The 25,027-nt window shown below is 37.4% G+C and overlaps 1 protein-coding gene across 3 annotated transcripts in view; it reads right to left on the reverse strand.

The window, feature by feature from the left end:
* unc5db (unc-5 netrin receptor Db) overlaps positions 1-25,027 on the reverse strand; it is a 175,904-nt gene that overhangs the window by 18,995 nt on the left and 131,882 nt on the right. For all 3 annotated transcript variants that reach the window (XM_053480677.1, XM_053480676.1, XM_053480675.1), the window contains 3 exons: positions 14,478-14,747; positions 11,430-11,514; positions 3,422-3,593 (listed from right to left, as the gene is read on the reverse strand). In XM_053480677.1, the coding sequence (XP_053336652.1) occupies positions 3,422-3,593; positions 11,430-11,514; positions 14,478-14,747 (527 nt within the window). The remainder of the gene's footprint in view (positions 1-3,421; positions 3,594-11,429; positions 11,515-14,477; positions 14,748-25,027) is intronic.

Genomic DNA, 25,027 nt, shown 5'->3' on the forward strand with positions numbered 1-25,027 from the left:
TTACAGCTAAGTTCTTTACAACTATTTTATCTGACTAGTTTACAGCTAAGTTCTTTACAATTAATGTATCTGACAAGTTTACAGCTAAGTTCTTTACAATTAATGTATCTGACAAGTTTACAGCCAAGTTCTTTACAACTAATGTATCTGACTGGTTTAAATCCAAGTTCTTTACAATTAATGTATCTGATTAGTTTACAGCCAGTTATTTGCGATTAATGTATCTGATTAGTTTACAGCCAAGTTCTTTACAACTAATGTATCTGACTAGTTTACAGCTAAGTTCTTCACAACTAATGTATCTGACTAGTTTACAGCTAAGTTCTTTACAACTATTGTATCTGACCAGTTTACAGCTAAGTTCTTTACAATTAATGTATCTGACAAGTTTACAGCTAAGTTCTTTACAATAATGTATCTGATTAGTTTACAGCCAAGTTCTTTACAACTAATGTATCTGACTAGTTTACAGCTAAGTTCTTCACAACTAATGTATCTGACCAGTTTACAGCTAAGTTCTTTACAATTAATGTATCTGACAAGTTTACAGCTAAGTTCTTTACAATAATGTATCTGTTTGTTTACATCCAAGTTCTTTACAATTAATGTATCTGACTAGTTTACAGCTAAGTTCTTTACAACTATTTTATCTGACTAGTTTACAGCTAAGTTCTTTACAATTAATGTATCTGACAAGTTTACAGCCAAGTTCTTTACAACTAATGTATCTGACTGGTTTACATCCAAGTTCTTTACAATTAATGTACTGATTAGTTTACAGCCAAGTTTCTTTACGACTAATGTATCTGACTAGTTTACAGCTAAGTTCTTTACAACTAATGTATCTGATTAGTTTACAGCCAAGTTTTTTACAACTAATGTATCTGACTAGTTTACAGCTAAGTTCTTTACAATTAATGTATCTGACAAGTTTAGAGCTAAGTTCTTCACAACTAATGTATTTGACTAGTTTACAGCTAAGTTCTTTACAATTAATGTATCTGACTAGTTTACATCCAAGTTCTTTACAATCAATGTATCTGATTAGTTTACAGCCAATTATTTGCGATTAATGTATCTGATTAGTTTACAGCCAAGTTTCTTTACAATTAATGTATCTGACAAGTTTACAGCCAAGTTCTTTACAACTAATGTATCTGACTGGTTTACATCCAAGTTCTTTACAATTAATGTATCTGATTAGTTTACAGCCAGTTATTTGCGATTAATGTATCTGATTAGTTTACAGCCAAGTTCTTTACAACTAATGTATCTGACTAGTTTACAGCTAAGTTCTTCACAACTAATGTATCTGACTAGTTTACAGCTAAGTTCTTTACAACTATTGTATCTGACCAGTTTACAGCTAAGTTCTTTACAATTAATGTATCTGACAAGTTTACAGCTAAGTTCTTTACAATAATGTATCTGATTAGTTTACAGCCAAGTTCTTTACAACTAATGTATCTGACTAGTTTACAGCTAAGTTCTTCACAACTAATGTATCTGACTAGTTTACAGCTAAGTTCTTTACAACTATTGTATCTGACCAGTTTACAGCTAAGTTCTTTACAATTAATGTATCTGACAAGTTTACAGCTAAGTTCTTTACAATAATGTATCTGATTAGTTTACAGCCAAGTTCTTCACAACCAATGTATCTGACTAGTTTACAGCTAAGTTCTTTACAACTATTGTATCTGACCAGTTTACAGCTAAGTTCTTTACAATTAATGTATCTGACAAGTTTACAGCTAAGTTCTTTACAATAATGTATCTGTTTGTTTACATCCAAGTTCTTTACAATTAATGTATCTGACTAGTTTACAGCTAAGTTCTTTACAACTATTTTATCTGACTAGTTTACAGCTAAGTTCTTTACAATTAATGTATCTGACAAGTTTACAGCTAAGTTCTTTACAATTAATGTATCTGACAAGTTTACAGCCAAGTTCTTTACAACTAATGTATCTGACTGGTTTAAATCCAAGTTCTTTACAATTAATGTATCTGATTAGTTTACAGCCAGTTATTTGCGATTAATGTATCTGATTAGTTTACAGCCAAGTTCTTTACAACTAATGTATCTGACTAGTTTACAGCTAAGTTCTTCACAACTAATGTATCTGACTAGTTTACAGCTAAGTTCTTTACAACTATTGTATCTGACCAGTTTACAGCTAAGTTCTTTACAATTAATGTATCTGACAAGTTTACAGCTAAGTTCTTTACAATAATGTATCTGATTAGTTTACAGCCAAGTTCTTTACAACTAATGTATCTGACTAGTTTACAGCTAAGTTCTTCACAACTAATGTATCTGACCAGTTTACAGCTAAGTTCTTTACAATTAATGTATCTGACAAGTTTACAGCTAAGTTCTTTACAATAATGTATCTGTTTGTTTACATCCAAGTTCTTTACAATTAATGTATCTGACTAGTTTACAGCTAAGTTCTTTACAACTATTTTATCTGACTAGTTTACAGCTAAGTTCTTTACAATTAATGTATCTGACAAGTTTACAGCCAAGTTCTTTACAACTAATGTATCTGACTGGTTTACATCCAAGTTCTTTACAATTAATGTATCTGATTAGTTTACAGCCAGTTATTTGCGATTAATGTATCTGATTAATTTACAGCCAAGTTTCTTTACAACTAATGTATCTGACTAGTTTACAGCTAAGTTCTTCACAACTAATGTATCTGACTAGTTTACAGCTAAGTTCTTCACAACTAATGTATCTGACTAGTTTACAGCTAAGTTCTTTACAACTATTGTATCTGACAAGTTTACAGCTACGTTCTTTACAATTAATGTATCTGTTAGTTTACATCCAAGTTCTTTACAATCAATGTATTTGATTAGTTTACAGCCAATTATTTGCGATTAATGTATCTGATTAGTTTACAGCCAATTATTTGTGATTAATGTATCTGACAAGTTTACAGCTAAGTTCTTTACAACTAATGTATCTGACTAGTTTACAGCTAAGTTCTTTACAACTAATGTATCTGACTAGTTTACAGCTAAGTTCTTTACAATTGATGTATATGACTAGTTTGCAGCTGAATTACTTGTATTTGATTCCCTCCAGTAAATTTCCTCCACTGTTATTGTGTCCTTGAGTAATGTCCCTAAAGTCCTCTCTCTACTGGCCTCTGTAAGACACTTTAACTTCTATTATATAACAGAAGCTCTATCTCCATTTCTCTTCATTTATCTGACAGGAAACAAGCTCTCTGCTTTGTGGATTGGAGATGTACACGCATTTCTTTTTGCAGTGTTTTTGTAAAGATAACCCGAACCTTGCATGGCGTGAGAGGCGGGATGATAAATCAAAGACAGCCATTCTGCTTGACAATCTGAATTTCAAATGAAGTCGAGGTCGAGGGAGGGGGGGAAAGACACTTCGTACCTCCCACTCATCGTCCTTCGTTTTCTTCTTCAGGCGGACGCTCCAGTTCTCGCCGATGACCTCGGCACAGTGGGCTATCGTCATGGCAACAGGGGAGGTCAGGCTGAGGCCTGGGGGGCCGTATGTGACCTCTGGCCCCAGCAGGATTTCACATCTCTCTAATGATGTTGCGCTGTGCATATAAAAAATGACAAGGCAAAAAAAATTAATTCATGTAAAACCAGGGTTCAACAGTTTTAAGAACTCCACAGAGACCATAGTTATGTACGGAAAGTGAAATAAAAGTGCTAAAACTGCTCCTGAAACCAAATAGTGGTGTTAGTGTTTTTTCTTTAGGTTCATCAAGTAATAGAAAGAGTTTTGATCATCAACTTTTCTAAATTACAAGCATTTTAAGTTGGTATAAAATAGAGATATAATCTGGGCCATTGCTACAACAGTGTTTCTAAGAGGTAAAGAAGGGTTAAAGAGCTTTGTGGGTGACTTTTTACAACTTCACATCCTCCAATCTGGCTAGATTTAACAATCAGGTGAAATAAAACAAATCAACTGTGCACCAACAGGACTGTTTTTCTGTGAAGAATCCACATGATTTTGCACAAACAATTACCCCAACTGCCAAGTTAGCAGTCTTAGAAATCATTAAAGGAAGCGTGTTTTTGCCGAGAGGCCCATAATTCTGCATGGAAAAAAAAAAAAGCTGCTGATTCGCGAAGGGCACCTGGGAGCAAATCATTTAATGGCTGCTGCATATTCATAAGACTCTATGTATAATTTCCAGCTTATTATCATCACTTCGCGTCTTCTCCTTGTGACGGTGCATGAAACACGACACGGGGCCCATTAAGGACAAGTTAACAAAGGCTCATGAAAGTTCAGGACAAAGGGATGGAAGGAAATCTCCTAACATCCTTGGTAAACAGTATATATATGATATTATTATTTTATTTTATAGAAACAAAACTGGACTCTAGTCTTGTTTATATTATAATCACTATTCAATAGATTACTATGCATAAGGTCGTTTTCCAAATGAACACTGTGAAAGACTTTGAAAGAAAAACCATGCCAAGTAATTAACTTCAGATTTTTTTTTTTTCATCCTCTTTGACCTCTGCTAACAAGAAACTATTTGGCAAGGCAAACACCCGTTAAATATTCGAATTTTATAATATCTTATTAGTGCTAACTTTCTAAGTTCTCTAGGTTGTATCTGAAGCATAAAAGGCTTTTTAGAATTCACCGCTGAGATGTAGTTCAACGTCTCCTGAGAGGGAACAAAGACCATAACTGTCAATCAGCCTATTCATCTGTGCCCACTCACTTATATTAACAATTTCATACTTCATGCATGATGGCTTCCTGGAGAAACCGTTCATTATTTCAGGTGTTTTTTTTTTTTTTTTTTAATAACCTCTAGCTTGACTCTTTATTCAATCACCGAGAGCTTCTGAGCCTCGATGGCACTTCACATGTCCTGGTTTGGCACAATTAAGGACCAGAGATGCCAAGGAGAACTTGTCACAACACTTGGAGGGATTTGCGAATAAAACCCCTTTAATGCGGAGGCAAGAATTCTGCTTACTGAATAGTTTAATGCTGTGCATTAGAAACTACAAACACACTTACAATCTATCTATTCCTGTAATTTCTCCCACCCACTAGTGTATTCTTTCCTGCAACCTCCTGGGGACGGTGAAGGCTAAGACGTGCTTACTCTGAGCCACTTGAAGCCAGCCAAGATCATGTTTTTGAGCTGTGTCACAGTGCGGTTCGACTTATTTGGAAGAAATTCTTTCTTGATAAAACACTGAAATGAGTCCATGTCTAATTCCTGAACTGCTTTTTAACCAAACAATCGTAATTAGCATTCAATATCTGAACCAAACCTTGTGCGTCTGAGCCAAAATTGAGACTGCGATGCCACCTGCGAGACAGGATGCATCTAAAGCGCCTCATCATCTTTCCTCGACATGATTCTGTTCCACATTACTGTCTAGAGTCTGTTGCTAGCGCTAGCCAGGTTCCGTAATGAGGTACATTATTCAAAGTGACGGATGATTCATCCCTGCGAGACTTAACGAGGAATGAAAGGGAGCCATTAGTGGCCGCGCTGCTCCTGACGGGGTCTCGGGTTTAATGGATATCTGATAGAGCGGAGGTGTGGGTTTTAATACCGCAAACAACCTCTCACATACTGATATACATATGTTTAATATCGACACGGTTAATGACTCGGGTAAAAACCCTTGTCGTGACACGTAACGCGGAGGAGCTCTAGAGAAACAACAAACAGGCAAACCGGTAAACAAACAGACAAACTAAAATGCTGACATGGGATAAAAACCCGGGAATAGAGTATAATCTTATTTCTGATGGGCTTTAAAAATATCTCAGAGGGAAGTCACCTTTTAGGTGGCAGCCGTGATCGATTGTGTTTGGTGGATTTTAATGGATTCCTATTATGCTGCAGAGCGAAGGTGCATTCGATGTGCGCTATCTGACAGTGGGAGAGGAAAATTCAATTCTCCACCGCTCCCTCCTGGCCAAAGAAGGGTTTGAGTGACAGCTTCATGGATGATGGCTTCAGAGGAGGAGTAGAGAACGAGACAGAGTAAGAGAGAGAGAGAGAGAGAGAGAGAGAGAGAACGAGAGAAGCTCGCTCTCACTACAGGTGAGAACGAGTCTGTTTAGAAGCACAAAAAAGTGACGCATCAGGGAAGGGAAACGACTGGGCAAATCCCAAATCCTCCAGCACCATGTGTACTGTTAGTCTGAAGTGGGTGTTATTGCACCGGTTTTGTCAAATGTTATTACAAAAATATAATTAGTCCGCACCAATTTTAAACTTCTACAACTCCTCAGCGACATCACTCGAGGTCACAATGTGTTCAAACCAGCTCCCCTCTGTGGAACTTTCTGCTAAGCTTACGACCTTAGTCTGGCCTGAGTAAGCAAGGGAAATATCTTTTAAAACAACCTTTCCCAAATCCAAGAACGCTTGTTTACTGTGGACAACATCGGCCGAATAATAATAATCTAGTCAGAATCATGTCAGCTTTGTCTTTATGATAGCGAGAGAAAACTGAAAGAAAACATCTGCGATAACTATTAAAAATATTTGAATGTATTAAAATATATATCAAAAATGGAAAGTGGAAGATTTAACAATGAAACCCTGAAGCCTTGTTTTTTTCCCCCTTTAACAATCATCTAATTGATATAATCATCTGCTGTTGAAGCAGATCTGACTCAAGGTTTTTAAAAATGCTTTTCTGCTCACCATGTTTATGAAGAGTGGTTATAGAGGACTAGCGTAAGTACCTGTTATTGACAGGTAAAGGGTTAAAAGGTTTAAAACAAAAAATAATCGAAAAAGTAGATCAGATAAACATGAAGTTTAGTCTTAAAATGACTCCAGTGCGTTAAAATTTACTTATACAGTACCACTTCAGCTCTGTTATTTCAGCTGTAAAATATGAACTAATCCTAGTAAAAATATTCAGTTTAGCTTTTCTAATTAATACCTATTGGTGCAGGTGTTTGTTTACATTGAGCTAGTAGCGCTTTAGTATCTTATTTCAAAGTAGAAAGTATCAAGTATTAAATCCAACACATAACTCTTCATAACATCATACCCCTTATTCAACATTTTGATTTCACTTATGGTGCAGTTTTAACTTCACGCAGGTATGTAAGTACTGCAAAAGTTTCGCTCAATTCTGTCCAGCAAGTTTTGCATGTTGCTGTGACATAATCTGGCACATAACTGCTCATAACTTCACTTCTACTCAACATTTTGATTTTATTTATGCTGCAGGCTTAACTTCAGGCAGATACCTAAGGACTGCCAAATTGTCATTAAATTCTGTCCAGCTAGTTTTGCATAATGGTGTGACTAAACCTCTTGGTTTCGGATCATCCAATGTATGAAACGTAAAGAAATCATTGAAAGAACGAGTCCTAACCCATGTACAGACAAAACCTTTCTTTTATTTTAATAGATAATAAGATTATGTTGTAATATAGATTTTTATAGCAATTATCTCATAATGGTGCTTCACACCACTGCTTTTTATTAGCGGAGGACATTCAGGACATTTCAGGACATGGTTTTGAACTAACTTTTAAATGTAAACTTTTAAACGTCCCGGAGGAAGAATAAACATTCATTGATCTGTCAGTTGATTTTAGAAGATGAAATTTTTATAGGCAAGTTTCCTTTTTGTTGGAGTAAGCCATGCTGTGCCGCACTTCTGTTTTTTTTTTTTAAGGATCATCGTTTTGGTGTCTTAAGCAGAACTGTGTCTATACATAGCAAATTATGAAGTTGATTGGCTCTGTTGAGTGGGACATCTAGCCAGGCTTACCTTAAGCACTAAATTAGGAACAAAAACAAGTGCTAGATTATGTGACATAACCTGGCACACAAGTGCTCATAACATCCCTTCTTCTTAACATTATGATTTCATTATGGCGCAGGTTTAAAAAAAAGGGAAATACCTATGTACTGCCAAAGTTCAACATCAGCTAGACAGATATACAGAGCAAATTCTTTCCCAGACTGGTTTCGGGTCCTCCAATGTGTAAAAAATAAAGAAGAGCCGAATTCTGACGGTTTTGTACAGACAAAATCTTTTCGTTTATATAAATGAATCACAGCAGCCATTACTGAAATTAAGAGAATGTAATCACACTTTTACGAAAACATTTACCCAGGATACAAATGCATACAATTTTTTTTTACCCAGGATGCCACACAGATATATACTGTAGGTATAAAATATTTTGTACAGTTTGAATACAAAAAATATTTAGCTATTAAGTAAGGAATAGCTTAACAAACTTAAGTGAAAAGTGATTAATTAATTTTTTTTAAATACAACTTGTAGATTATGTTATTATGTAGAAGTTCTTTGTCTATTTATCCAGTTATTTTGCTCCACCAACACCTATCTGGGGTGAACGTAGTTTAAATTCTTCCTGTTGCTTTGTAGTCCAATTTCTGTGAGTATTTATGCATTTGTAAATGCTGTCACAATCACCATTAAACAAAGCTGTGATTTTTGCTGTGAAATCACTTTGATGCAACTTCACCAAGCGTTTAAGTAATCTTTTTTATTTGGTCAAGCAGTGTACCTATACACTAGTGTCCTGAAAGTTTTTTTTTTTTTTTTTGATTTTTGCGCTGATAGAACAAAACCAACAGGGGCAATCACTTGTGATTTCGTACATCTTTAAGGTCAAACCTTCTTCATTTCTGCAATGTCTCTCGCGGCTAACAAACGCTCGATCTATGTCCATGCACAAGATGACTCAGAACGCTTCCGTTTTGCATTCGTGCACTGTAATTGCTTCCCATCGGCCCTTGTTCCCTTTTAAGGCTGCATACGGAGTGAGCAATGACAGCCATGCTGGTTCTCCTTCAGCGGAGATGAAACAAGGCCATCATGGGGTCGTCACTGTGCTTAATTTGGGAATAAATGGACTTTATTTAATATGAATTACAAAGAAAGGATTTGTAGAGCAATATTTTAAAATCAAAAATATGAATCAGGGTTATATTATTGAGGAAAAGAGTTACAGGATGAAATCTTAATTGTTCTTCTGTGTTGATTTTGATTAAAATTGATCAGAATTCACTTAAAATGTATGTCAATATTTCATTATGTTGTTTAAAACAAAGCAGATTTATACATTACGACACTAATGTTCACACTTGTTAACAATGCTGGGATGTTTTATGCCTTGCCCCGTAATCCTACGCAACATTTCATCAAACACACACACACAAATCTGTATGTATATATGAATTAAAATAAATTTTAATAGAACATGTGCTACGTTATTTCATCTGCTTTTAAAGTGTCTCAGGAGGACAGAATTCTAATTTGAGACTTGTTTTAAACGCCCCTCCCCATGTGACGGGCTTCAGTTGCGGGAGGTGGCTGTGCTATGTTTTGATCTTTGCTCTAAAGTCATTTAAACCAATTAAAGGAGAGAACATGCAAAAACACGCGCGCCTCCAGAAGGCACTTGCGACTCGACTCACGAGGGCGAAGGGGAAAAAAAACTATCTTCTCGCCAGTCTCCTGCCGAGAGACTGCGATTTGGAGAGGAGAACGCTTACACCATCTGTTGTGTGCTTGTGATAGTATGAATGGAGAGCAGCGAGGAAGACGAAAGAGAAAGAAGACACAAGGTCAGGAAGGCAGGAGAGGAGACAGGAGGTGATCTCATGAAACTGTAGGATTTTTCACCTAATGTGACCTGAACTGTAAAGTCCTCTTGTGCTCGGCATGACAGAACTGTATGATTTAGTCATACAGTAAGCAAACCAGAAAATTCTTTTGGGTAAAAACGAAATTTACTTTAATGGCCAAGGACACAGGAAAGTAAGCAAAATTTTTTTAAAAATCAAGAATTATATTCAGGTGGCACTTAATTTCGCTGCAAACCTTGAACGTGTTAACCAATAGAGAACATAGTTCAGGTTTAAAGTACTGTAAACTTGGAGGTCTGGAAATGACTTTTTGTGTTGATGTTTTTAATTTTTTGTTTAAACCATTTCAATAATGATGATGGCATCTGGGCTATTTCCGCATGTCTCCAACTTGGATGTGATTTTGCCCTCGAATAAAAATTGATGGTTATTTTACCAAAAGAGAACGATGCAGCAATGCTTTAGCCCTCCAGTCAGTCCTTCTCTCTCTAATCATAATTTATTTACTCTGATAAAAACATCAGATTTCAAAGCTTCGAATTTCATGCTAATGCTTTCTCATGGATCTCTAACTCTAGCTGTGCAACTTTGCGTCCAGCATTTGCATCAATGTCGTCACAACTGTTATGAGTTGGGTCATCATGGAACAAACAGCAAAAAAAAAAAAATATATATATATATATATATATATATATATAGTCCTTTCACATGTATTTATATAACCCTCTGGCACATGTTTAACGGCATCCATTTCCCATCCTCAAGCTAATTCCCTTACCATCATCTACCAAACCAGAGAGGGTGAAGACACAAAAAATGTGTTTCCTTGGAGACACGAGAGGCCACAGGGCCTTTTCAAATTGGTGTTCATGCAGGGGCTAATTGTGCTTTCTAACTCCTGGACACGCACATCAGGATTCTGTCTTGTTTTTTTCTTCCCCACCTCTTCCTTCTTGCATGTTTATGTTGCAATTTCAACTTGTTAAATGTCTTGTCTCTGTCCTTCTTGTTTTGCTGCCGGGTTTCTAGTAGAATTGTGTTTTCTATGTTTCTGTCTGCCAGCTTCCTAGTGTGCACAGTATATAGTACACCATACGATTATGTATGTATACGATTATATATATATATATATATATATATATATATATATACACACACTACCGTTCAAAAGTTTTAGAACACTTGCAAATTTCTTTGTTTTTGTTTAGTGATTTATTTTCTACATTCTACAACAATACTGGGGATTTCAAAACTATAAAATAACACATATGGGATTAGGTAATTACGTAACAACAAGAAAAACAACAGTTGTTATTATAAGACACAGAGGTCAGCCTTTCTGTAATAGTTCTTGCAAGAACAGTATTGTCAGGTTCATTTGCAAAATCCGTCAGGCACCATAATGAAACTGGCTCTTGTGAAGGCCATCCCAGGAGGGCGAGACCAAAACCTACCTCTGCCGCAGAGGAGAAGTTCATTTAGAGTTATTTAGAGTAATGACCAATTAACAGCACCTCAGATTAGAGGCGTCATGAAGTCTTTACAGAGCATAAGTAGCAGAAACATCTCACTATTAACTGTTCAAAGGAGATTAGTGCATTTTTTGGACGCCTTCAGCATTCCTTTACAATAAAGAAAGAAAGAAAAATCAGGAACGATCATGGAGTTTGAAAGTGTTCTAAAACTTTTGAACGGTAGTATAATATATATATAATATATTAAACAACAACAGGAAAACAACCTGATTTGTATTTAGATAAGAAAGAGAAAGAGAGTTTGTTTTACCTGGACTCTCCTTGATCGATGAGCATGTACATTTCCCAGGACGTGTCCTCGGCGATCGCCCCATGGGACACCAGCAGACTGACTCCTGCACAAACAACACGCCAGACAGCTGCCGTCAGCTCGCACGCCAGAGCCGCGGGAGCGAGTCGGAAACTTTCGGTGAGTCGATGAATACGATGAATGACAATGAAAGCGCACTTCGCTCTGAATAAACGCCATGCTTGCATGACCAAAACTTCATCACTCTCTTAAATATATATTTGATGAGGATTTTAAAAGTCACAAGAACATATAATGAATGAATTTGTTTTTTTTTTCCCACAGATTCAACCAGGAATTTGTTTTTATACTAATTTGGGTAATGAGAATAACAGGGGGGTTTAATACAATAGATTTGTATAATACAATAGTATTAATGATTTGTGCTTGGGGTGACTCTGAACTGCAGACTCACGCTTCACACTTCACCGCTAAATGTTTTGAAACAACCTTTTGAAACCCGAAGGGCTCTAATAACTAATGTTTTTGCATAGGAATGCTGAACAACGAGTTGAGTGCGAAAGTTTGCACCCCTCCCTTCCCCCCAGCGGGCTTACTGGTTGGACCAAGAGAAGTAAAAATACAAAAACTGAAAGAGAAAACTATGGGTTTTACAGTAACAACAAAACAACACATTGAAAAAAAGTGAGATATCAATCCATGTAGTGAATGTCATTTTGCACGACTCTGATAGTATAGTTTGTTAATGATAGAATAAAGTGTTCAATGCTTATGATTATTATGCCATCTTCTGTCAATTTGGACTTTAGACACATAAAGTCCAACGATCGTCTCGTACCACAGAGATTTGCTCCTTCATGACTATATACTCTACACTTAGTCTTAATGTTATGGAACATCCATGAAACAGGTCAGTCTCTATAAACACTGCGGTCACTTCTGAGACAAAGGGACACAAAATGAAGGAAGGAGCAGGACTGAATGTTTTCAAGGTCATTTCTCTGTGCTGTTACGAGATGCTTGTTGTCCTTATTGCCTGATAATGGCTGAGAGAGAGAGAAGTGCTCTAACAAACCAACACAAATATAAAAAGCATTAGTTAGTTGTCTGATCTCCTTTTTCCTATTCTTACGTTCGTTTTTTTGAAAATCGTTTTAGAGCTGCTTATTTTTTTAGTTATCAAAAAAAAGGTTTCATTCCCATTATCTAAAACTTTGTATGTAATCATGCTTTCGAAAATATCCTTGTAGAATATAACAACTGGAGTGCTTTTAAACTTCTTCACGACATTCAAACAATCACACACACACACAAACACACACACACACACAAACACACACGCACACACAAACACTGTGACTCTAATGACGACTGAAGTACCCTTCAGAAGAGAAAGCAGGCCTGGTGAACTATTGACCTTTTTCCTCATTAGCCAATGAAAACTGTGATTGTCGCGGCTAAATCAAACACGTCTCATCACGCTTTCTGCAGCGGGTTTGTGCTAATGATGCTGAGATTGGCTGTCTATCATAAGAAAAGGGTTAGCAGTGCTGGGGGGGGGGACAACAATATCACGTCTGTGTGCTGGCTAAAGGCTTAAAAACATAAACTGTGGCAATTAGATTCAAAGCTGTAATGAAGTTGTTCAGGCTCAGATGCGCTATTAAACAGCTAGACAGCTAGAAGAGCGCAGTGGTATTGCGGCACGTTTTGTATTCCTCTACAGATCATCATAACTTCCTATTCCCACTAATAATACTGACCTGAGGCTAGGAGTGCCATGCAATGATTCAGCTAAAAAACTAAGCAAAGAACTATGCAAATTATAGGAAAAATAAATTAATGTGCAAATAAGTAAATAAATGGCGGCAAAGTGGCTTAGTGGTTAGCACTGTAGTCTTACGCCTCCAGGTTATGAGTTTGATTCCCCTGTCCGTGTGCGTGGCGTTTGCATGTTCTCCCCGTGCTTGGTGGGTCCAAAGACATGCAGATTAGGCTAACTGGCGTTCCCAAACTGCCCTGTGGTGTGTGAATTTGTATGAATGTGTGTGTGATTGTCGACCGGAGATCTACCACAGTCGTACAAATGACATTAAATACAATGTTGATTACCACTGGCCTCCATTGGACTACAAGGGTTCCTAGATGAAGATGGAGATAGATGAATGGAAAGAAATAAATGAGGAAAGAAATAAACATGAAAACAAAAAGAAAAAAAGAAGGTAAATTTAAACATGCAAACGTTTAAAAACTGCTAAATAAACAAGCAAGTCAATGTTTAAATAAATAAATAAATAAATAGAGTAATAAATCAAAAATTCAATATGTAAATGAGAAGCCAAACAAGAAAATAAATAAACAAGCAAGATAGTAATGGATTTTTATGGTGTAACCTCCGAACTGCCTTTTCCTCCAAACTCTAGTCTCAAACCCTCTCATTAGTCTCAAACCCACTCATTTCACATGCTTACACAAGTCTCAAAAAACACTGCGAGTGCTAATTAGATAAAAAAATCGCGTTCATTAGAAGCCACATGCGCCTGCGTACTCACTGTCGAGTTGAGTTTTGAGACTTTGGAGGCATTTGAGGAGATAAAAATGCTGTGCTGTTTCTTTATAATCCTACTGGTGGGGATACGCGCTGCTCAGTTAAATGCTAAACTCTCCTATTTGCTGTTTTTAGTTTTTAAATGCTGCGCTTGATTTTTTTAGTGAGAAAAGTAATGTTATAAGGAAACGGGCCACATTTAATTAAAATTAAGGTTCAAAAATAAATAAATAAACATGCGCTTACTAAACCAAAACAACGAAATAAATACACTTTAAAACTAACAAATCTTTTCTCTTAACATTCTGAACTCTGCTCTTCCACTTAACAACGGCATCTTTGTAAATGTATAAACTAATTAAAGTTGGGATATCATTATGATAACAGATTTTGGCTATTTTGGATTTCCCAGCACCTCGACTATCTGTTCAACAAAAGAAAAAAAAAAAAAAACAGTAAAGAAAGCTCACAAAGCTTGTGCTTTATCTCCACAGCGGTACCTGAATTTGGCATGACCAGTCGTCCTCCTTGGTGTCCAAACATGCCACTGCTCCTCAGATGATTCCTGGAGGAGTTGTAGGGTCCGTTGTTGGTGTGCACGGGTGTCGCCAAGCCCTCGGGGTACGTCTTGCCGTGGTACTCGGCCGTGAAGGAGCCCTGGACCTTGGCCGTGGCATCCGGCAGCGGGTCAAACAGCTCTTTCCCCACAGAGTCCCGGAAGCTGTAGGTCTGCTCAGGCCGGGTGGATGAGTTCAGAAGGAGAGGATTACCTGAGAGACGAAAGGCAGGATGATTCTCGCTTTTACAATGATCAGTATAACCAATATGAACGGAAGACAAAAGCACAAAAGCAGGTTCAGGTTTCTGTACTGGTGTGTTTGCACATTTTGTGGCAGTGTGCATAAAGCCAAGGCTCAGCAGATCAGATCGACACAGCTCATCCAAACAAACCTGAGCTGGATTTATTTATTTAAAATGTACAAGGGGGTTCATTTTGATGACGTGTTTCTGATTGGCTCCTTTTAATGCCCTCAGTGTTCGCCTTAATGTGCATGTCAAACCATCATTTTTTCTATTGTGTTGCATTTATTAGCTAATACATACTTTATTAATGTATGTGTTATTTTATATTGTTACTCAAGGGATTGGGACCAAGCAGATGTGGAGCTTAAGAAAACCCTAATCAGTGAGTCTAATCAGTAAAAAGGCCTTACTTTTTTAGAGGGCATAAAGAATAGATTGTGGAGCACTGGGAAAAGGTCATGTGGTCTGATGAATCCAGCTTTACCCTGTTCCAGGTGATGTGTGTGTGGGGATGAGGTATGATCTGGGGTTGCTTCTTTTGGTCAGGTCTAGACACACACATGAAGTCAACTGAATAACCTGAATAAACATAATGACCAGGTTTTTTCCATCATTGGGTTTCTTTCTACCCTGGTGGCAAGGGCATAATCCAAGCTGATGAGGCCAGGATCCATCAGGCTCAAATTGTGAAAGAGTGGTTCAGGAAGCATGGGACATCATTTATTTTCACACATGCATTGGCCTTAACCCATTTGAGAACCTTTGAGACGTGCAGCAGAAGCCTTAACGCAGCGGTCCGACTCTTCCATCATTTAATACAAAATCTTGGAGAGACATTAACACGTCTCTGGATGGAAATAAATGTTGTGACATTGGATAAGCTTACCCAAACAATGCCATATATGTACGTATATGTGTAGAGAGAGAGACAGAGACTTTTTTTTTTTATATTTATACTAGAAGCATACTAGAAGTACTGTATGTTAACACTGAGAAATACAACTTTGACATGTATCTTATTCTGATAAAATTAATATTAATATATAATTAATGCCTGCAGTGATGAAGTACTGTAGTTGTTTGAGTATCCAAAAAGCACAGGTGCTATTTATTAGTTACTCTTTCTTATCATTGTAAACATGCTATTTCTGTTCAGATTTTTTATCTGAATAGATGGTATGTGCTTTTTTACTTGAGTGCAATGAATGATTTTGGTTGGAAAAAAGAATCGTGTAAGAGAATCGTGCCCTCAATTCTCATAAAGAGAAAAAAATATTTATAAATTATTCACATTTTAGTAAGAATCATGGAGTCTTATTTCAAGTTTTATAAAAAGCAACCATTTTATCCTCCACTAGAAATCTAATCACTGTGTTTCATTAGCATGCTTTATGTGTCACAAGTTGTTTTAATTGCTTTATTTTTACTTTCTCAGAAATATTTTTTTTTTCTCCTCGCTGATAGCTATGAGTCAAATCTCCTGTGGTGTGATATCTTCATCATTTTCCCTTACCCTAGCACTCGCTCCTTCTCCTCCTCTCTTTTACTCCCTCTTCCATTTGAGCACACTTTGGGTGACCTTCTTGTTCTGAGAAGAGTGACTAAATCAGGATGATCCCAGCGTGAGTTTCAGCAGGCGGTGGTCATACTTCAGCGTTCCTCCTCCACCTCTGCCAGCTTGCCCCTGTGCTCAGCTCGCCCTGTGCCACGTGCCGCACAGACTGTAGCCCTTGGCCCAGCTGCCGCGCAGCGAGAGGCGCAAGGCTAATGGCTCTTTATTTTTAGGAGAACCATAAATTACCCCAGGCGAACTGATCACTGTCACTGACATTTCACTCGCCAAATGCTTTGACTAACTCGTGCTATACACACAAGCGAACGCTGATTCAGTAATTTGGAGACACTTTGTTTCAATCATTGGGTGCATGTGATAATAGTACAAATGAATCATTCTTCAAGATGCTGACTTTATGAGCAACAGAAGCTACACTACATTTTTGTTCATGGGGCATAAATACAAGCACAGAGGATAATAACTACCAATAAATGTATCCAGATGAATAAATAAACAACAGACCACTATTGGGGCTTTCACCGTTCATGCTGTAAGAATGAGATGAATCCGTGATGCCTACAGTATGTACAAAGACAAGCTACACTTAACATAGCATGCCGTCAGCTCTGACTTTGAGATGCTGCCTGGAAAAAGGTCAAGCAGTTTCAGGAGAGATGATTGTTTGACAACATTGCATCTTCTAGAGCCGAAAGCCCAAATTTCAGACATCTTGACTACAACATGGATTATAAAAATGCAAACTTGGAATTACTGAAATTCTGCTTGGAGAAATATATCTTGGTGAGTACATTTGTATGCTATGGTAGAGTGATCCATCCAACTATTTATCCATTATCCAAACCCTTTACCCATTGTAGGGAACACACTGGATGGGGTGCCAATCCAGGTTACAAGCACCACAGTTTACATACACACACTCAATCAGAAACAATTCTGGGGAAGACAAATTTCTGCTCAGGTCAGCCTCAATTCTTCATGGCAACTATTAAAGAAGGTGTTGAAATTATTTCATCAATATTTTCATCTAAGTTGTGTAGATTGCTTCACATAATTCTTTATGAGCCCCGAAAGGTACTCTGTTGGATTTAAATCTGAACTTATTGTTATGTTTGTTGTGATGGCCCGCCATCGGCCACACATTGAAGGGTAATATGTGCAAGCATTCACACACAGATCGACTTAAACATGTGCATATTCCCATTCACTGCATTTGTTTAGTTACTTACTTTGGTATTTTATTTATATTAAACAATAAGACACCAACCTCACTTCATTTAGATCTTTATTTATAAGTGCATCATATCTGGGTGGAGTGCACACATCCTAATTTGTTGTACTGTTTATTTTGAGTTAATATTATTTTTCCTTGAGTTTAAGTTACCGTGGAGGTGTGAATGGCTGGGACTACTGCGCTGAGCTCTCATAGTGGTCCGTCGTCTACTAAGGTCTGGCATGCTGCATCAACTGCAATTATGGTTCCACCGGCCCTACCAACCTGTAGACTAACTGTGGGTGGGAATGGCTGTCTGCTATTTTATGTTTGTGTGTGTGTATCTATATGTATATGGGTTTGATTCTTTCTTTTTCTAGTTGTTCTGCTTTTTCAATATCTGTTAAGTTAATATTAGTTATTTAACTGCCCTGTGTTTGTTTGTTGGTTGTTTTAGTTTGTTGTGATGTTGTGGTTCCCCTATGTGTTTAAAAATGGACTGGTCCATCCATATAAATGTGGTCCCATTGTATTGTCAAGGGGGGGGATTGAGGGTAGCTGTTTTCATGTTTAGTTTGGTTTAAAGTTCTTTCTGCTGTGGTTTGTTGGATTCAGTTAAGTTCTTCTGAGTTTATTGGTTTGAATTTAACTTTAATTCTTTTGACCTTTTTAATAGTTTATTTGATTTAAAAGATGAATATTGTGCTCTTCAAGTTAAATGTGCAATTTTTGATTTATTAAAACTGTCATTTGGGTGAAAGTTTGCTGTTCTACGTCCCCTCATTTATTTGGGCTGCAAAGGCCCTCACATTTGTGGAACCAGACTAAGATGAACTGTGCTTAGTGAGAATGCCCGTTACCATAATGGAAGTCACCATATGATGGCCAGATTGATAGAAATAAAGAAATGCATGTTGCCAGTCACAATACAACAGAGAGGGTGAGACATTCCTACAATGCTTGATTTGTATTAAGGCATACAAGATGTTCTAAGAAGCTGTTTATTACCATGACCAGACTGACCTGGTTTTGTGGATGCTAAATTCTGTCCCTGTGATCTGCATGTTAGAAATAGAGATTCAACAGGTTTCTAGTTCAGGGGCCCAGTCTAGTTCTTTGGTAAAGGGGTGGAGGTCCATGTGGTCTTCTGCTGCATCTGAGGGTCAAACATGTTGTGCACTTTGTACAATAATAGTGTTAAAACCACCTGACTAATATTTTGTAGGTATCTCATGTGCCACTTTAACAGTTCTGATTTGCTGAGGCATGGACTTCACAAAACCTCTGAAGATGCTGTGTGGTATCTGGCACCAAGACATTAGCAGCAGATCCTTTAAGTCCAGTAAGTTGTAAGGACATAGATTGGTCAGATTGAGATCTGGGGAACTTGAAGACCAAGTTAAAACCTTTGTCACTCTGTCTGATCCTTAAGCCATTCCTGAATACTGCTCTATCAGGGCACATTATTCTGCTGATGAGGCCACTGTCATTAGAGAATATCGTTGCCACGAAGGGGTGTACTCGGTTGCCAACAATGGCCTTCTTACTATAGTGCATCCCGGTGTTATACCTTCCCTTGTAAGTTGCCCAAACACACACAGTCATCCAGATAATGTAAAAAAAAAATGTGATTCATCAGACCAGGCCACTGATTCTGTAGCTGACCGATTCTGTAGCTATGCAACCCAACAGGCAGCTAGTCTGGGCATGAGTGATGCACAAACAGTAACTCTTTTCTTTGCTGTTTCACTCTTTGTTTTTCCTTGAAGAACATCTTATTAACCTTCAAGTTCAAAACTGTACTAGCCATCATAAATTGTCTCTTGTCAGAGTTGCTTACATCATTACACTTGTCCAGTTTTCCTGCTATCAAATGATCACCTTTGAGAACTGATTGTTCACTTGCTTTCTTATACAGGGTATCCCAATGCATAATCAATATTAGTCACTTAATTGTATGTTAGAGCTGACTGTTTTATACGCTGTATTATTAATAGTATTTCTTGTACTTTTATACAGCTTTAATATTCCTTTGGATAATATTTATCCTTTAGACAAAATAAATGCTCCTTATGGGCTATATATGATGGATGGGAGATCAAGGAAAATACTAGAATTAAAGCTGTGAATAAGCCTTATTCAGACTTAATGAAACTCTAAAGTTTCATGCTTTTTTCCTGATGGAAAACACAAAAGAGAGATAATGATAGAGAAGGAAGTAGAACATTAGGTTTATGATCAAAATCAGAGCTTTTTAAGCATAAAATATACTTAAACTCTAATTAAATGTCAAAGCCTGAAATTGTGGAACTGCGCGGGATGTTAGCGCAATGCAGATTTGTTTGTATAGGTGAATTCATGAAAGCACCAAACACTGGAGCTTACCTAATTTAAACGACAAAACGTCCGCCTCCAAACAGGTCACTAAGAAAGACAATGTACCTTTTCCATTTGGGCATATTGGATATAACTTAAGATTGGTTAAACAACCCCATGTATTGTACATTCTACAGATGTGGTGGTGTGTTCCTAGAAGATCAAAGATGGGATGTGTGCAAGTGCAATGGCTTTAGAAATAACATTATCTTACTAGAAAACTATTCGGACTATGGTCCAGAAGTGAGATTGGCTTTGGCACCTGCTATGTCATTACTGCTTTACATTGTTATTTTAACACTCATAATCACACCATCAAAAAGTATTGAGCTACTGTCACTGCAGAAAAGTGGACCAATTATATGTATTAGTCCAGCACTCAAGGTTTGCACGGCTGCACTAAGGTTTGGTCATGAATGCTCACTGATAGGAGAGACAGTAAAGTATAAAAGGGATGGATGACAACAGGGTTAAACAGGGTCATTTCTTACAGGCTTTCCTAATAGTTGCTTTTTATTATTAAATCATTGCTGTACAACATGCTTATAGAATAACTGGACACTTGATTTAAGTTGTAGTTATTTATTGGAAGCTTTTTACAATCATTCAATAATACTAGGTTTAATTTTAATTAAATAGGCTAAAATCTCAGTTATTAGATAGGCTTGAATGACCGTTGTTCAATAAATAAAAAACACTGTCATCCAACTGGTATCGATGACTGTCATTCAACAGTGCAATACATGATAGCTGTCCAGTAACCCCAAAGGCACCTTCATCAAGAAGTGGTTTTTACTCAAATGTGCTATTAGACTAGTTTTTAAAAATAAAGTATGAACTCCGGTTACTTATGAAGTAACCGCACTCTTTACGAATTACTCAATTCAATTCAATTCAGTTTTATTTGTATAGCACTTTTAACAATTGACACTGTCGCAAAGCAGCTTTACACAATCAAAACAATTATTTAAGTTTGTATGAAATGTGAATGTGTAGGAATCAAAATGATAAAATTGTCCCTGATGAGCAAGCCGAGGACAACGGCGACAGTGGCAAGGAAAAACTCTCTGAAGAAACCTTGAGAGGAACCAGACTCAACAGGGAACCCATCCTCATTTGGGTGATAACGGATTATCTATGCTACTTATACTTTACAGGGTCACAGGAGGTACAAGGAAATCTACACCATAGATGGGGTGCCAATCCATCGCAGGGCACACTACAGGCAATTTGGAAATGCCAATTAACAAATCTGCATGTATCTGGTCTGTAGGAGGTACACACACAGACTTGAAGGCGTGACTTAAATCCTTGACCCTGGAGGTGCAAGGCTGATCATTATCCCACCTTGCCACCATTATTAAATATACGCTAAAAAAAATTGTACTTGGCTTAAACAGACAAATATACTATATTAATTTAAATAGGTTTGTGTGACTGTCAGTGAAAAAATGGAGGAATCGAGATAGACAACGAGAGGACAGAAAAAGAGCAAGAGCAGGAAGAATTGGGTGAGAAAGTAGACAGTGACATTTAATGCTTTCCAAAAATACATTTATAATGGAATTTGATAAAATTTTATTCAGAGCATCTTAATTGTGACACTTGTATAGCTATACATGTATGGTATCTGTTTAATTTTGGAGAAAGAGAACCACAGGTAGAGTCGCAGCGTCAGGATTTTGGGATAATTGCTTTGATTTTGAGGATAAAGACGCAGCTGCTAAACAGTTAAAGCTTTCTCAGTTCCCACAAAATCAGTTTGGCTCACACAAAAGAGCCTTCCAGGAAACCCTGCTTTCAGAGTTTTAAATGGCTGGAATAGAAAATAGGAAAAACTCTGCTTTGTTCTCTGGCTATTTGGTTAAAATCTCAGATAAAGCATGTACTGTATTTGTGAATGATGGGGGCAGGAATTGGAGAGAGGCACTGAGCTTGTTTTTGAAAGCGTGCAACCACCCAGTCATATAAGGACAGTGTAATTTGCTGGGATAGCTACAAAGCAGCTGATCACAAGTACAGAAGATACTGTAAGATACAGAGAATACCATTTCCACTACGATTAGTGACAGAAGAGAGTACCTGTTGTGTGTTGTGGCAGTGACCTGAATATTAGGGGAAGCAAGAAATACCATTTTTAGGTTATGACGAAACAGCTGAAAGCCACAATAAAGGTCAATTCCTACAGTGCATGACACTTTTGAGTCGGGTTGATCCTTTTTGCAGAACTATACACTGGTATGGCTAATAAGGCCAGGGATGGCAAGACAGGACAGTTAGAACTGTATCTACGAAAGGTACGATGAGGTTCCTAGCCCCTACAGAGATGACCAATTTTGATAACCACTGCAACTGAGAATTAATAACAGGATTACGATGGGGCAGCAGCCATGAGGGAAGTGGTTTGCAAGCTCATTTATGCACATGAGTTGAGATCTTGTGTTGTGTCACACATGCAGAGTGGGTACTGAGGCCAGAGTTATTTAGCCTTCTGGAAAGTATAAATTTTTTAGCATCTCACTTGTAAACCAACATAAATTTGTGGACACTTCAAAGACGTTAAAATTGCATGCAAGTGAACTTGTGCATCAAACAGTCGGTTAATGCCATTCTTGCCATTGGGTGTACCTTAACCATCAATAGATCATTTGCACTGGAATTTATGGCTCAGTGGATTCTCATCAGTGTATTTGCTGTTTGTTTTCCAGGCTCTTCTGTCTGTAACAATGTTACAGATACCTACAAGAAGAAACCCACAGAGAACAAAGGCCTTATGGGAAGCCAGCCAGATAGCAGTCCCAGAGCCAACTTCTGGACAGAGGTGGAAGGCAAAATGAATGAATGGAGTTGTTGTTATTTCCTTGTTTAGACAGAATGATTGCTGAACATGAAATGTGTTCTTCTTGTGTCAATGAGGAACTGTTTAACAGAATTAAGTCCAAAGTCAGACTCCGTCTTGTCTCAGCCACACCTGTCACTCATCAGAGGCTGGCCCTACTGAGGACATGCTCACTGTGTACAACATGCTGGATACTGATGTTCGCCTTTCGGAAAGCAATAATATATATATATATTTTTTTTACCTTGACCATCCCGATTAGCAGCTGTAGCTGTGAGAGGTCACTTAGTGCATTGCACTATAGTCCAGCATTGCACTATACAGTCCAGCATGGTCTCTCAGGTCTGGTGAACAGCTTTAAGTTACAGGTCCTAAATCTAGGTTGAAGAATCAGGGTTATCGCAACTTTTTAGTAGCAGCCCCTAAACTATGGAATGAGCTGCCCTTGTACACCAGGCAGGGCCTACTCTTCCTATTTTTATAAATCTCACCATAAAATATTTTTATACACTTTGGCATTAAATGCAGTGATGACGTATTCTTCAATTTTAATTTATTTTTACTTACTGTTTTACTGTTTTATTTGCTTATTTTATACAACGAGGTTGGACTTTCTATTGGTCTATACAGTTTTATTTAGATTTCGATTTCCTTTTACAGTATTTTCTTATTATGATCTGTTTTTTATAGTCTTTTTCTATGTCTGCAGCTTTTTTTTTTTGATTGTACAGCACTTTGTCTGTGTGAAACTATGTTGTGTGAAATGTGCTTTAAAAAGAATTTTGAATTGACTTTGGCTCCGCACCTTACTTAAAAGGACCATGGGACAAAGCAGACCTAGCACATGATGTAATGATCGAGAAGGACATGCTTGGAACAGTTGATCACCAAAAAGCAATTTATAGATTTGCTGCCCTCGAGCTGAGGTGATAGTTTAATTCACCCAAGTAGGAGGAAAGTTCTGCAGAGATGTTGTAAGCCAAAGGGGAGAGAAGGGTCAAGTCAAGACCCTGCGTAGGGAGGTTGACCTAATGCTGAAACAATTTCCATTAATTATTAATTTGTTGTTTATGGATTATGAATGTTTTTTTTTTTTTTTTTTACTTTTATTCTTGTTTGTACATGAAGGAAATGAGTTTCTTTTTATTTCTTCAATAGGTTGCGCAGCCTCATCTTATTATCTTTGTAAACTAAGTGATGGTTTTATGGATCAATATCCATAAATATCCAGTAGGTTTTGTCAGATTTGTTGCTGCCTTTTTATTTACATAATGAATAGTTAGTATATTAGAGGAAATGTATTTTCTTCTTTCTATCTGGACGCTAGGTTGGTGTCTATAAAATGCCTGAGATATGTTGTGTGTCATGATGTTCTCAGCAGCGGGACAAATTAAAGAACTTGTACAGAATCCCTGTTGAGTCTGACCCAAACCCCAGACACATCTGGATATTATCATATTGGCCTGTTCAGTGTATCTAACTTGTGGTTCTGCAGTTGACATTGCTCTACTTGCTATGTGCTTTTAATGAGTTTCTTTGTTTTTTTTTTAGTCCTCTGAACATTTGCTGCATTTGCTGGACCTGTTCATATACTATAAGTAAATGCCAGCCCTAACTGTGGCTGTATAATGATCACTTCTCATCTAGTGTTAAGCAGATGAAATAAATTTGCCAAAATGTTTCTCTCTTCTGAATTCACACATTTGATAGATTTTTTAAAAGCGATGCTGTGGATCGTAGCTTCAGTACTGCGATAGTTCCAAAGCCGAATCGTAGACCTAGCGTCTCTGGCAATAATGCAGGATGGAACCACCTTATCATGTGACTGACAACACTATAAAGGCAGGAATGATAACTCAGAGGGCAGGAATGGCAGTGGTTCAACGTGCTTGAATGTCAGTCATATAATATGTTTAAAAAATAATTACAGAACACAGACACAGGCCTAATAGCCTGTGAAGACAGTCTTCTAATAGACAGAAATGTCTTTGGTCCCTTGGTGGGAATGACACGAGCCCATTGAAGGGTATGACAGTGGCAGGAATTACAGTTGTGAGATGAAGAGTGTTGTAATAAATGAGAATGACATTGAGGGGCATGATAGAAGTCCAATAAGAATTCTTTCCAGTGCTCAGAATGATAAGCAGGACGACTGGGACAGCTGGGCTAGTTAAACAAGACTGATGGGTTGTGGAATGCTACCCTACTGGGCCCACATCCGCTTTTCCCTCTGTATATGGAGAAG

The sequence above is a fragment of the Clarias gariepinus genome, chromosome 21, assembly GCF_024256425.1.
Source record: "Clarias gariepinus isolate MV-2021 ecotype Netherlands chromosome 21, CGAR_prim_01v2, whole genome shotgun sequence".
NCBI lineage: Eukaryota > Metazoa > Chordata > Actinopteri > Siluriformes > Clariidae > Clarias > Clarias gariepinus.